Source organism: Psammomys obesus, unplaced genomic scaffold (assembly GCF_907164565.1).
Source record: "Psammomys obesus unplaced genomic scaffold, mPsaObe1.curated_primary_1811, whole genome shotgun sequence".
In the NCBI taxonomy this organism is placed as follows: domain Eukaryota; kingdom Metazoa; phylum Chordata; class Mammalia; order Rodentia; family Muridae; genus Psammomys; species Psammomys obesus.
In genome coordinates, this window is record NW_026586550.1 from 4273200 (window position 1) to 4288279 (window position 15080).

General features: G+C 46.4%; 1 protein-coding gene across 1 annotated transcript in view; it reads right to left on the reverse strand.

Moving 5' to 3' along the window:
• Positions 1-15080, reverse strand: part of Plxna4 (plexin A4) — a 446010-nt gene that overhangs the window by 66645 nt on the left and 364285 nt on the right. Inside the window, exon 10 of the mRNA XM_055602031.1 lies at positions 8369-8569. Within this exon, the coding sequence (XP_055458006.1) occupies positions 8369-8569 (201 nt within the window). The remainder of the gene's footprint in view (positions 1-8368; positions 8570-15080) is intronic.

Consider the following 15080-nt stretch of genomic DNA (forward strand, 5'->3'; position numbering starts at 1 on the left):
CTCTATGGCAGTGTAGCTGTGCAACAAGCTGCCTGTGCAACAGTATAGCTGCATAGCAACACATCAGAGCAACAGTACATGTGTGGGGACCAGTTCGAGAAATATACTACGGCAGTCAATGTAGAGACATGTGCCAAAAATAAGTAATTGTGCATGCTTTGGACCCAATGGGACATGGTTATCAACTCCTGTGTTCAGGGGGATCCCACCAAGGCCAGGGAACATAAGACAAGACAGAAAGAATGTGAAAGCCTCAGGAGGAGGAGGAGTGCTGCCTGCCGGTCGAGAAATGGCCACCACACTCATGGACTCATAGCATCTGTGGTTACCTGCACAAGGTCAGGTCAGTCCAGCTGTAGCATGGATGTGAGGAACTCACATGGCCTCCTCAACCGAGGAGTGATTGGCAGTTAAAGGCTGGTGGCAGGGCAGGTTTTGGTTTTGGTTTTGGTTTGGCTGCTGCTAAGTTGCCCACAGTCCAGCAGGTAGTCCTATACTCATGAGTCTATGGAAAGCACTAAAAGAGCTTAGTAGGTTATTGAGAAGAGGAGGAGGAGGAAATAAATTTGAGAAAAGTCTGTGTGTGTGTGTTTGTATGCCAGGGAGAGTTGCAGGGGAAAACTGGTGGTGGTGACCATATTTCATTGTATACATGTATGGAATTCTCAGAAGGGGGAAAAAGAAACAGACTGGATAAACTGCTCATAGCAGCCAAGGATCTTAAGAAGCACGTCATAGGCAGGAGTTGATCCCAGGATAGAGCCCTGTTCTGTCCTGCCTGCCCAGGAAACACTGGTCAACAGGCTCTGCCAGGCTGCACCTCTACAGGGAACTAACTCTCAATTCCAGAAAATGTTCAGTGTAGGTCATCTGTTTTCCAAAGGCCTGGAAGAGGGAGTGGGTAGCAATAAATACAAATGAAGGGGTGATGCTCAAAAGGGGATAAATGGTTGAGGATAAGAGACAGGTGGATCCCATGGAAGCTTTAGGGAAGCATGGGAAACCCTGTGCTTGCACCCTGCCCCTGCTGCCACCAGGACAAGCCTAGGTGTCGGAGTAAGATCTGAAATGCACTCACATCCTCAGCTCCCCACCATGCATTACCCTCTCACCCTGGAATGACAGTTGATACCCCTGCATCGGACCTATCATTTAGATCCTCTGCATGCTCTACTCAGGACTTACTGTTCTGAACAAAGACTGGTCCTGAGTAAGAGATGGTGATGAACAGTGGGAAGAGGATGCTGCCTTGGGGACCCTGGGTGCAGTAAGAAGGTTCCATGTGTGTCTTCCTCTGCTTATGACTGCAGTTACTGGTCAGTTAGGAGAAGAGCAGTGAGCAGAGGGAACTCAGCTTGCCATGGGCAGCCACTACTAACTTATCATACCAGCAGACTTCCCTGCCACAGCGGGTAGGATGGGCTGAGGACTGACTCACCCAGTGGGTTTAGTTAGAAGTCAGATTTGTAAATTCAATGGGCTCTTTCTGGCCCAGAGCCAAGGTGTGGAGGGCCTGGACTGTTGTGGAGGTGTGGGTAGATATCAGGGGGGATGCTGGACACTGTCCCCTCTCCAAACTAGCTAGAACACTTCCAGTGAGCAGGAGGGAGAATTAGCCACAGATAGTGAACATGCTGGCCTGGCAAGAATCTCTGGGGCTGGAGTCCAAGCCACTATCGCTGGGCAGGAAGAGATTTGTTGGCTTGTTATAGAAACTTCTAAAGTGCAGAAAATTACCCCAAGTCCCCGAGTTACAGAATGAGCCACATTGTGAGAATGGTGGGGTGTTCTACACAATAGTGAGCATCATGTGTAGTCAGGCTTCTCCAGGCTCTATCCTAGCATTCAAAAGTTTTAATTTCCTTCTTCCTGGCAGCATAAACCCAGCCCAGCCAGAAACACTTGGCATTTTCCCCAGCAAAATAGATGGCTAGGGAGAGGATCCCAGCACACTGTTCACACTTAGCAGATCTGTGACTGACACCTGCTGAGAGAAGAAAGCCACGGCTCCTTGACCTGAAGAAATGACAGAGGAGGTTTTGGTTTAGTACAGCCATGCCTGCCAAATCTGAGAAATATTCTGAAGAGCCCCCAGTAGCATCTGACTTTGCTCTTTTTACTTTGTCCACACATACCAATGATGCAGGTATAATTCAGGTACAGTATTAAATTAGCAACGACTTAAAAAGCAGGACAATTATGTGCATCCCCCACTTACTTCTCTAACAAGCTGGTAACTTTGTATGATAACCAAGAGTCCAGCCGGTAGCCTAAGCCTATAATCCAGCCAGACATATGAGGATCTCTTTGAGTACCAGGCCATCCTGGTCTACACAGTAGGTTTTAGGCCAGCCAAGGCTACATAATGAGACCCTGTCTCAAAAAGCTAAAAAACAACAACAACATCATAATCAAGTTTTCTACTAAGTACCCAACAGGCAGGTAGCATATATTTGATGGATACACTGGAATAAGATACAAAGATACAAATGGTTCTGCTATGTAGGAAAACAAGGGGAAGGCTCCCATGAAAAACCTATTCCTGGAATTTTCTATTTAATAGTTTCTGATTGTGGCTGCCCATGAGTAACTATGAAAAGTAATATTGTAGGTAAGGGAAGACAACTTAATCAACTCCCCAGGGATGGAGCTGGGAGGCAATCAACTCAAAATAGCTTCAGGAAGTCCCTAAAACTGACTAGATTCATTGGGTCCCTCTCTCCCAGAGTAAGCACCAAAGCTGCAAAGAAGACTCTCAGAAGCCAAGCTGCAAAGACCCTGAGCCAAGCCAGCTTCGTGAAAAAGTGACATACCAACAGAGCTGCCTGGAACAGACTTAGACCAAACTCATGCATCTGGAAAAGACTTTCTAACCTGTTGAACTGACAATAGGTTGTGCAGTGGGCTCCAGGTTCCCAGCTTTTGGAGCTGTCACCCATGCTGGAGTGGGATTTGGTGATGCAGCTATCTTTAAGTCATTGCTGCTCCTATGACTAAGCTTTTACCTTTATCCCAATAAAACTTATTGGTTGACCAAGTTGGTAACCATACATTGGTCTGTCATGAGTTCCCTATTTGGGGTGAGGAGACATGCGTGTTGTATCTCCCTAGGAAAAGTTTTGACATAAAACTCTGGATCATCCCAAGTTATGTCACTTTAGCCACTGGAAAAAGATTAAGGACTCCTTATTAGAATGAGGAGAGAGGTTCAAATCCTAGTAGGGCCCTACCTTAGAAGTGGCTAATTACACTGTTGGGAGGTAGAGGACATTTTGAAAGAGTTTTTCTGTGGTTGACCAAAAATTAATCAATCTTCCAGAAGTAGGGAGTCAGGGGCTGCCCAGAGGAGGGAGTATGTAGAAGAGGGTAACCTACTTTTGTGAGACAAAGCAGTGGGACACTCACTGAATGTTCTCCCAGTCACTTCCTCCCCATCCCAGCCCCTTCTGCTTCCTTGCAGGCCTCTAGACCACAGTGGGGTGAGATGATTAAGGTATTAGACTCCCCAATGAAGGCCTCTAGGTAGAGCCACCCGGTCCACCCAAGCAACTGAACACCTAGCAGCGCTAGACATCCACAGACTTGGACTTTGGAAGGTTGCTGGGGTGACCAAGTCAAGCTTGAAGCCCGGGTTCTGTCCCTCAAGACTGCTCTGGCCATAACGTAATATGGGAAGAGCAGCTGTTGAGTGGAGTGGAGTTAGCCAGATGTCAGTGAAGTGTTCAGTCCCCTCTCAGTATGGTCCTGAAATGGCCCGGGAAAAAGGGCAAGAAATTCTTACTATACATGTATGTGACTGTCTGTGGTATGTATATGTATGTACATGTGTGTGTATGCATATATGCATATGTTTCTCTCTCATACTCACAAACACACACACAGAGAAAGAGAGAGAGAACATGAACATGAATATGAGCAAATGACTCCAGTTTTGGGTCCCTCATTTGGAAAGCTAGAATTAAGAAACAGCACACACCTTTGATGATTATCATGTGGCCTGAATATAATACATACAAAGCTCTGAGCACAGCGTCTGTCACCTGCTATAAGCCTCAACGAGTGTGTTTTGATCTGAGTGTATACACCTGGGGATGCTCTGTGAAACTGTTTGTGATGCCTGTGTTTGTTTATGGAGACTAATAATAGCAGCCACGAACTGAGTGTTTATGTGCCAGACACTTGGTACATATGGAACTGTATGTGTATGAGAATGCTTATGTGTTCTGGTGCCTGCACATGTCTGTGTGCATTTTCCTTCTGAAGAAATTTGGAAAACAAAAGGCTATGAGGATCAAATATGCTGGGCAATGTTTTTTCTTTCTCTCTCCTCTTTTTTGAGGTTGCAACTGGGAAATGCTGTAGACATCATTAACCCCAACTGCCCCCACCAGCCCGGAGCCTCTAGGGAAGTCGCTGTGTTCTGGAGATCTGCCCTCTCTAGGTGACCTGCATCTATACAGGGCATATAGGGCATAGTAGGCACTGTCTGTGTGTCCCTAAGCTGGGCAGCTTGGGCCACTGGCTCCCATCCCCCTGACCGCCCTCCTCTGTTCCACTTAGCATTTATATAGCTCTCTGTAATCAGCAGCAGTTCATTTGTACAAAGTTCAGGGCTGCACAGGACAGAATGGAGGAATCAGGGGAGGTCGCAGGCTCCTGAAGACCAGGAGGTTAAGTGTCTCAATCAAGGCAGGCATACCTCCATCACCTCTAGTGGATGACTTCTCCATCACCTTGGGGATGCATGACCCCCAGCTTCTTCTTCTAAGTCAGGGAAGGCAGCGACATGGAGTTATTCCTGCCTCTGAGCACTCCCTTGTCCTAAGTGCTGAGAGACTCTGCTAGAGGGTTCTACTATTTGAATAAGCAAGTGTCCCAAACACACAAGTACAGCAGAGTTAGTTGGGGCACTGTGTTTATTTCCAGGGCTCTGGCCTGCTTCATGGCCTCCCTCCCTCTTCGACCAGCACTGCAGTGGGCTGTGCCCTTTGCAGCCCACTCATGCTCGTGACCGCCAGCCTGAGAGGAGGTGGCAGGCTCTATTATTAGCAGCACTTGACATTTTCCTGGAGCCTTGGTCTAAAGTAGGCCATGCATCCCCACAGTGGCTTCCTCAGTGGCTGCCTGCAACCAGCCCTCTGCTCCTCCCACTGTCCCCAGGAGCTATAGCAGTGTCCCCAGGCCTGTCCCCAAATAGTGGATCTGGAAGTGACACCATCTGCCTACTGTGGCTGGAGTCATGCCCACACAGGGCTTGTTTTCATGTTCCCACGCTTTCTCTGCTCTTCTCTGACACCTTTTTCACTAATCTCCTTTTGCCAACAAACTAAGCTTTACCATTGGACTTGTTCCCTCTCTCCATCCCAGGTTACTTAGGGATTTAGGAAAAATAAACAATCTCTCCTTCACACTCCACCTGCAGGCCAATCACAGGTGGTCCCAGGGACAACACAAAGTTGAGAATAAGGTAGCTCCAGGATTGAGTTTTGCCCGGCTTGTCAGTACAGGGTGTGCTGATGAAACCCGATTCAAATTCTGAATTTGCATCTCGTGAGCTGTGAGCCCAGGAGGAAGCCCCTTGTCCTCTCTGGGTTTCAGATTTCCCTCTCTTAACAGAATCCAGAAGATTCTCACCCAGATTCTTCCCATAGTACCTCTTTTCTATAACTCTAGGAGTGGGGTTTGTTTAGATTAATAAGGCTACATGGCATCATGGCTGAGATCAACCTTACACTGGAATCTACTTGACACAAACACACACACCCCTTGTGCCCCTCCCAGAGACATGCTCCTCGGGAAAGGCAGGGCTGAGCCCTCTAGTAGGATTCCAGTGGGTCTAGTAGGGACAGGGAACTCCTCTTGAATCTTTTGTAAAGTTACCCCTCCTACTAACTTAAAACACTCCTATCACTGGGATCAGAGGTAGCTGAAGTTTGTGATAGCCCTGAGGCCCCAGAGCTAGCTGAGTTAGACCTGACTGAGGACAGATCAGTGGGAGCCTCTGCAGCTCCCAAAGGGGCCAGCGCTTTCCGTGGTGGTTGGTTAGAGCCTTGGTTCCTGTATCCAGCCAGCCATAAGTCTTAACATCTTCCAGAAGTAAGTAGATCTGCAAGCACCTGGGGCTCAGAATATAGAGGCCTGAACCTGCACCAAAAGCATGAGTATCCACAAGGCCTGAAGCTCTGGGTTTCCAGATGAAAGGGTCCCCATGGGGAGTTGCGTCACCTTTTGGATCCTTAAACCCTGAAGTCAAAATCAAACAGGCAAGATGAATAACCCACACTGTTCTCTCCTGTTCCTACTCATGCTGACTGAGCACTAGCGCCAAGCACTCATGGGACACCGTGGAAGAGGGGCAATGCTGGCCTACCCCTTTGTTTCCTCTATTATAGGCAGCTCTAATGTCACCTGCATGTCCAGAGACTCTGTGACGAGTAAGGGCTCATTGGGCAAGTGGCCCTTGGAACTATGTTTGCGGAGACCATGGCAATTAGACCTAGCCATCCAGACTGCTTCTGATCTGGAGCTGAAGAGAATGAGCAGCTAGTCTAAACCAGCTTCTTGGAAGGTCAGTTGAGTCTCCAGGGCACAGAGGACAGTTTGACTGGGGATTTACAGGATCAGGTTAAGCTAAGCATGGGGATCCAGGGACATCTTACAATATGCGTGACCTTCTCTCTGTGACCAAGATCATAGACTCTCTCCTCACTCCAGACATTTCCCACACCCTGAGCCAGCTTCTCCCAGAATGACAGTCTGTTTTCCCCATGGTCTGAAATCTCACTCTATCTGAGGAGTCTGACTCCCCTTTCTACTACGGCCTTCTTGTTTGGGGGAGAATTACTTGAGCTAAACCTTGGAAGCTGATTTGCTTGGCCTGGAGATTTGTGGGGATGTAGTTAATATTTCCTGTGCTTGCAGGGTTAGAACACTGAACAAATCTGAAAAATAGTCTAGCTGCTCACAGAAGCAAGAGAGATGCAGCTGAGAAGCTGTGCGGACAGGTCAGCCCCTGTGCTGCTAAGTGACACAGAGCAAGAATGTGGGCTTTTCTGAGCCCCATTCCTCCTGGACTACTCCCTGACTGAAATTTCAAAGGGTTCCTATGTAGTTTTTTTGTGTGGGACCCTCTGGACCTGAGAGAAAATAAATTAAAGCCATTGTATTTACCTACTCAACAGCAACTAGAGGTGTGATTGCATGACACAAAAGGGACCCCAAAGCCAGGCACTGTGGAACCTCGAGTTAAGTCAATTCCCTTTGAGCAGGGGCAGGTTGTCTGGAAGCAAGTGGAGCCTGAGTTTCAGGTGCCCTGCTATGACTTACCCACAAATCTAGTTTCATGTTGTTGTTGTTGTTTTTTTTTTTTTTTTTTTTTTACATTTGGACACTACAAAGGGTACGCCAATTACATCAATATCAGCTCCCAAACCTGTACCCCAAAATCTTGGCCTTTATGTTTTTTCCCTTCTTTTCTTCTGCCCTTCTCTCATTTTTTTTCCTTTCTCAGGACAGGGTCTTATTCTGTAGCCTACATCAGGCTTAGACTTGTGATGATCCTCCTGCACCAAACTCTCAAATGCTGGGATTATAGGCATAAGCTACCACACCTGACTTCTGCTTCAGCTGGTCTCAAGCATCTAGGTGAAGAGAAGGGAGCCCAGGTAAGTGAAAGGTTACACAGCCAAGCCTGGAAGGCAACATGTGAAGGAAAAGAATAAGCTGGGTGGAAAGGACACATACTCATGGACAGTGTTCCCTAGGGATCCAGAGGACAGCTATTGACATCCTGGGAGCTTCTGACCCGCATTGGCAGAGCTTGCCCTTAAATATGGAGCTTGTGAACATGGGCAGGGGCCAGTTGATCTAAGCCAGCTCCTACCCCATCAGTGGTGTTTGATGCTGACACTTGGTCTGTCCCCAGTCATTCTTTGCTAAGATACGTCTAGCATTTGTGCAGGTTTAAAGGCAGTGGTGGGCTTCTGTGGGCTCAAATGCATCACTCAGGTCAGACTGGGTGAAAAGGAAGTGCTTAGGTTTTCTAGAACAGCTTTCAGTAAAGAGGAAGCTCAGCTTCCTATAGTTGCATCTACAGACAGGGCTCCCACACTGACCAATAGTACACTTTGTGCAGGTGACCCTCATGACACCATGGCTACAATCAGAGTCCACAGCTGGTAGACTTTTTGGTGGCCCTAGAACTCATTATGCCATAGGTTCAGGGGCTGTATTGGACAGACAAAATAGGAGTAGAAAAACGGATTCAGGTAAACAGGGAGCCCAGGGATCTTTGGGATAGCAAGCCCAGCAGAGCTGAGATGATGGGCTTACTGAAGCCCATAGCAACAGGGCCAGGAGGGTGACTCACAGAAGTGTTCTGACACTGCACACTGGAGCTGTTGAAACGCAGGGCGGGTACCCTCTGCTCGCTGCCCTGGATGTTCAGGATGCACTCGTAGCCTCGCTGTCCCGACTGAGGCTGTGGGAGGTTCTTAGCCTTCAGAGTGATGGGCTTGATCACCTCTACTGGTACCAGGATCTTGTCCACTCGCAGCAGCTGGGGGCAGTCCTGGGGACAGAAGGCATGGCTCAGCATGGGCATGGGGGAAAACAAAATGTTTGCAGTGACCTCTGCAAACATTACACAGATGTTGACCTTTGCTATGGCCTGTTTGCCACATGATCACATACCCATTCTCGCACTTTGGGTAAGAATAAGAAATCTCAAGTCTTAGTGTCACTGCCTTGAGGCCACTCCTCCTAGAGTCTATCCTTGGTCTCTTTAGGTTAATTTTAATGTCAATTTATAGCCAAGATGTTCTAATGGGTCTGTGGGTCCCTCTCAATTCCTTTCCTTCGTTGGCAGACACTGCCCTTGCTGCCTGGGCAGCCTACTTCTCTGGGGACTGATGGCATCTTTGCCTGCCAAGTTCCAGGCAGCCAGGAGTTGGGACAGATGAGCCATATGGAGAGCTACACATGAAGGCAACAGCCTGGGCCTCAGCTTTGCCATAGAATTCAAATCTGGAACACAGCTGGGAAAACCAAGAGGGCCTTTATTACGTGGGCTGAGTGCAGCATTTGACAATATTCTGGAGTAGTATTTAGGAGACTTCTCAGTCCAGAAGCTTCTCACTAAGCTCTGAGGATGGCTGAAATGGAGAAAATGCCCCTCATAACAGTCACACAGGGCTGCTCTTCGAGCAGTGGCACTGTTAGCCCGGGAACCACAGAGGGCCTTTGCTGTGGGGGAAACGAATCACTGGGCCCTTTTCCTTTTAGACAATCAGCACTATTATGAGAGGCTGAGATGGGCTTGTGGGATAATAAAGTCAGAAGAAGATGTGGTGGGGCCTCTGCTTTGTGCTAGGAAGGTGCCACCATCCCCCAGGCTTCTCCTCCTCTCCAGGCATTGTCAAACCTGATGACCTTTGAGCAGGCTAACCTTAGAAAGCATGGTGCCCGCGTACTTCCTGGGGATGTTCAGACACAGTGTTGGTCTCCATGGAAGTGATATTGACTAAAGAAACCATGGGGGAAGGATACTAAAGACTAAAGTGGTCTTATAGACAACTGAGTGCTGTCTCTCAAAGCAAATGAGCCACTGGTTCCCTATGTCACTGAGAGCTCACCAGAATAAAACTGACCTGATGACCTACCCTAGCACACTCTTACCCTGAGATTCAACATCCCTTTGTCTATTAGGTAGGACTTGGATATCTTCAGAACATGGAGGAGCAGTACACACCAATATTCCATCCATCAGGTGTCCCCTAAATAGCTGAAACAGATTCTTAGGTCCTTATTTGCTATGTTCACAGTAGCATCAGTCATAATAGCTGAGAGGCAGAGGCACCCTAAGTGCCCATAGATGGACAAAAAGATAATATATATTTATATGTAATATATATCATACCCACACAATGGAAAAGTATCTAGCCTTAAACAGGGGTGAAAATTCTGACCCACACAGCAATATGGTTAACACTGAAGATACTGTGCTAAGTGAAATAAGCTAGCACAGCAATGACAAATTCTGTGTGATTACATGTGCACAGGGCAGCTAGAGTAGTCATATTCAAAGACAGAAAGGAGAATGATGATACCTAAAGTAAGTGGAAAGGGAATGCTGCTCCATGGGAAGAGCTTTAATTGGGGACTGTGGGGATAATTATACAGTGTGAATATAGTTAACTGTACCCTCAAAATAATTTAGAAAAGTGTTGTTTCCATTTGTGTATTTCACTACCATAAAAACCAGCCAACTAAAAACATCTTAAACATAAAAGTCTCAAGGCAGCAGGATAGTAGGGACAAGGACATACCATAGCCTTGATGATTTTCCTCTTATGGAAAGTCCTAAGGTTCTGGGAACTATGAGGCACCCACATACAAAATCTTAGAGACGCTATTCCTGTGCACCCCCTGAATCTATCTGCTCCCCCCCACCATGCTCTGACAAAATATGAACGTGGGATACATAGGCAAGGGGGATGGTTCCTTGGAGAGGATGCTTGCGCTGAATAGGGAAGTGGGTGAGGCTGGTGGACTATCAATAGCAGTTCTATGAAGAACAGGGAGTCATGAGCCAATCCTTTGGTACTGCAGGCCCACCTCTTCATAAGCCCAGGGAGCTGGGCCTATGATGAGAGAACCAGGGTGTGTTGGTCCCTCTCACCTCCATACCCCTTGGCAAATGTTGCCATCTATGATCAGGCCCAGGGAACCCAGAATTCCAGACTCCTCTGAAAAACCTGACTAACCCCTTCCTAAAGGAGAAACCGAGTCATGGAGTGGATTAAGAGAGAGTAACTCGATGTCAACAGGTGGGTTAACAGCTAGAAAAGCCACTTGCTTATATCACCACCCTTTCTCTCCTCTGTGAATGAATAGGTCCAGATGAACAGGACCCCCTTGGAATGGAATCTCTCAGTCAGTTGGAGCCAGTGAGACACACTTGAGCTAGGCTGGAGCCCTGCCCTGTCCAGGAGATGGCAAGAGCTAAAGACTTTCTCACTTGTCCCCTGTAAGATTCTCACTGAAGCTTGTTAGGAATGCTCTAATGAGTCCTGATTAGCAGTGGCCCCATACAGGCCTAGTTTGCATATAAAAAGGTTGGCAGTTCTGAGAGTAAGTTCATTAATAATAATTGGAGAGGCCCAGGAACTGGATGGACACATCTTCCTCTAAGTGGTGCTGATGTTTGACCCTAGTGCCCCTGCTTAATTGAAATGTAAAACGGCAATTTTCCCCTAGGCATCAAGGCATGAAGAGGCCATCTCCACCACCCCGCCCTTCATCCCACCCTTCATCCCAGGCTGACCTGATGACTGCTAAGATGCCAGGTGCAAAACCGCCACCTACAGACTCGAAACTCATGGGAAATGTTAGAGAAGGTGCCACACTCCCCTAAGCCTTGAGTCTGAAGCCCTGCTTCTCAGTCCAGAGTCTTAGGGACTCTGACACCTTGGTCATCAACATTTGGGGTTCCACAGCTAGTGAGTGATTCTGGGAAGTCACAGAATTAAGTTAGTGAGTCCATGTTTCCTTCTGCTGGTTTCAGAACCATGAAGAGTGCTGTCAGTGGCTGACATAACTCAGGGGGTGAGAATTCTTCTTCCAAATGAATGTTCTGGAGATTCCATGAGTTACAAATGGGCAAGACTCAGAAAAAGCCAGCACCCACCCAGCAAGGGTTTCTTCTTTCCTTGTCTCCCTCAGCTCAGATTGCAGCTTTGTCCCTCTCCTTTTCCAAGTTATTCCTCCTATTCATAGGACCCATCTAGCCCACTCCTGCCTCTCTGCCTTTTCCAGAATTATACCATCACTTTTCATTAGCATATTCCAGCCTTCTAGACTTCATTGTCTCTTAGTGGACCTGGCTCATTCCAATATCTTCAAGTGCTTTAAGCATAGGCGAGACAAGTAGGAAGGAATTTCTTCTGTCCCAACTTTCCTATTGAGAGTCCTCTCTGAGATTGTTCTGTTTTGGTAGATAGAATCCTATAACCTTGAAATGGGTTAGAATGGCATCACTTTCATTTATATACTTCACTACCATGAAAACAAACCAACCAATAATCTTAGAACACAAAGGAGTATCAAAGTCTCAGGGTAGAAGGAGGAACACATCATGGCCTTGTTCTACCTCTTATGGGAGGTCCCAAGGTTCTAAGTCTTTGGGAACCATGAGGCATGCACACAGGGGTTCTTAGTGGCTCCATTACTGTACACCAGTGCATTTATCTGGTCCCCTGAATCTATCTTATAGAAGTAACATTCTGCAGTCATGTTGCCACATGATCTGAGATCCACTAGCCAACCACATGGCCTTGGGTATGCCACCAAATCCTCCCTTCACCTATCAAATAAAAACATTGTCTGGACTAGATGATTTTTATGATCCTGGATATTAGGACATAATATAAAATACATATTTGGGCTCTATCCCTGGCTCATGGCACGAGCTTCAAAAACCTTCTGGATGATTCGAGTGATGGGAACTTTATGTTGTTCTCAATAAGCCCATTTTAACCATACTTGAGTTTATGCCAGTGAAGAGCTCATTTGAGGATGGGGGCTATTTGCTAGCCAACTGTGGGGATGAGAGTATTTTCCTAGATGCTGCAGAAGAGGGAGGAACTATAGGTTGAGGTCAGTACCAATTGCCAGGATGGTAGTGGATGTTGGGAGAACCTTTCAAGAACAAATAGAATGCATTTCAGCTCTTCTGATCTTACAGCTGTTCTCTGGAGTAAGCACACTAGATGCACTTCAAAGGGACTTAATTACTCATACCTACACAAAGGGACTGCTATAGAAACCCACATAAGGAGTGCAAGAGATGCTCACCAGCTACAAGCACTTGTTGCTCTTGCAGAGGTATGGAGTTTGGTTCCTAGCACCTACATCAGACAGCCCATACCTTATGTAATTCCAGCCCCAAAGGATCTGATCTTTTCTAATAAACCAGGGATGTAAATCAATATTTCTCTAAGAGCTGTGATCCATTACAACGAAGAATCAGACTTGAAGAAGGGATTTAGGGAGCCTTATGTTATAGCCATGGTCAGAAATGCAGGTAGTCATATCTTGTGACTGTGACTGGCATCCTAAGTGGGGGTGAGCTTGTAGAACTGAGCCCTTTAACTTGTGGAATCTGACACTAGCTCCAGGTAGACAGCGTAAGAATTGAAGCAAATTGTAGGCTTCCTAGCTGGTGTCTGGAGAAGATTAGAGAATAGCTTAGTAAGGAAGAGTGACACGTATGTGGTCACATATGAATGTGACATATAAAGAATGGCTTGTTTCCCTTCTGTCCATAGATGATCTGCAATTCATCAATAGAATCATTTTAAAACTCAATTTCTCTATCTCTACAATAGGAATAATAATATCTCCTAAAAAACAAAGAATAATTACACACACGCACTACACATACACATAGAGAGAGACACATGGAAACGGCATGATAAAACGTATTTCTTTACATGCTAACTTAAAAAAAATTAAAACAAGACAAATAGGTATCTGCTCAGTTAGTTCAAAATGTGGTATTTAAAATGCTAACCAGCTGAATGAACAGTAACACAGCAAGGGTGACAGGAGAGTTTGCCAAGGAGGTATGGCTATTTATCAGCAGGGAAGTATTTTATTATTTTAATCATTGGTATTTTTCAGCCTGGTATTTCCTAGCACTGGACTCCAGATCTGGTAGGCATACTGTGCTACTGTTATAATTCTAGTTTGTGTAGTTAACTTGGTACAGAGATTTGCTTCCTACCTCCATCACACATACCTTCCCATGTGCTTTCTTATTTTGTAATACAACTCATCATTATCGTGATATTTCAATGAAGATGATTCAGAGAAGCAGCTTCTCAGAGCTCAGAAATGGTGAGTCAATATTTTTTTTCTGTTCATCTTATTTCTAGCTACGGATGATTATCTAACCCCATACTGATTCCCTCAAAAACATGCTGCCCTTTTCCTTTCAAAGCAGGCATTTCTCTGACCTGCGATTTGAAAGAGCCAGCGCCTGCAGAATGGAAAACACCTGTATCTGACAAGCTTACATGGAGGCTTGGATGCATGCAATAAGGAGTAGTCTCCCTCGAAGGCTGTTTCACCCTGTGGCTACATCCTACAGTCATAATAGACCACGAGTATGGAGGGAGAATGGCTGGAGGCACAAGCAAATAAGGTGGATCCACATGACTCCAGGTCAACAGTTTGGCAACTTGTACATTTAAGTCTCTACTTAAATGCACACATATGAGACTAGGGCTGCTGAGTGCAGGGAGCAAAGCCAGTGTATGAAAACCAGAGAGCTACCTTTCCATCCACTGTGCCCAGCTTGCCAGTGGTTCCTTTAAGCACAGGTTTCGTAGTATATTTAAATAATTGAACAAGAGCATAAAGAATGTTCCTGAGCTGTGAGAGAGATCACTGCCTTCAGGGCTGGGGCAGCCTGGGTCTGGGGGACAGGCTTGTGGATTTACAGCCCCTGGTGTATTTGCAAGATGAGAGCTCTGTTTCTCCCAGTTGTTACGGTGAAATTGGAAGAATGCAAAGCTCTTGAGGACAGCAGATCTGGTGTAGCTAAGGAAAGCATGATTTGTAGGTCACTTCTCCTCCCCCAATATCACTTCAGTCCCCCATCAATTCCAAACAGGAGCCAGCCCTAGTAGCCCTAACAACTCTCCAAATTTATACTCATCTTCCCAGACCCCTGATGCTCAATACAAAGATGTAATGCACCATATATTTTCTTGCTGCTCCCCAAGTTTATAATGCCATTAGCATGATCTACGGTGGGTTGGTTTATGGAGAAAGCAAAGTAATAATACAGAAAGGAAATACCCATAACCCCAAGGGGGAGGGGCAGGTGAGATTGATGGAAAGTGCAGTTGTCTGGAGAAACGGCAGCCTAGTAATTGAATACCTGAAAGGGGGTTGTGTGCATGGGTCAGAAACAAGTCTTTGAGCTGGCTTTGGCTTTGTTTTCTCAAAGCAGTAGAAAGGCATGGCAGAGTTGGTTCCTAGGATTAAAGAGGAATCACTGACAATGGGAGATGGCC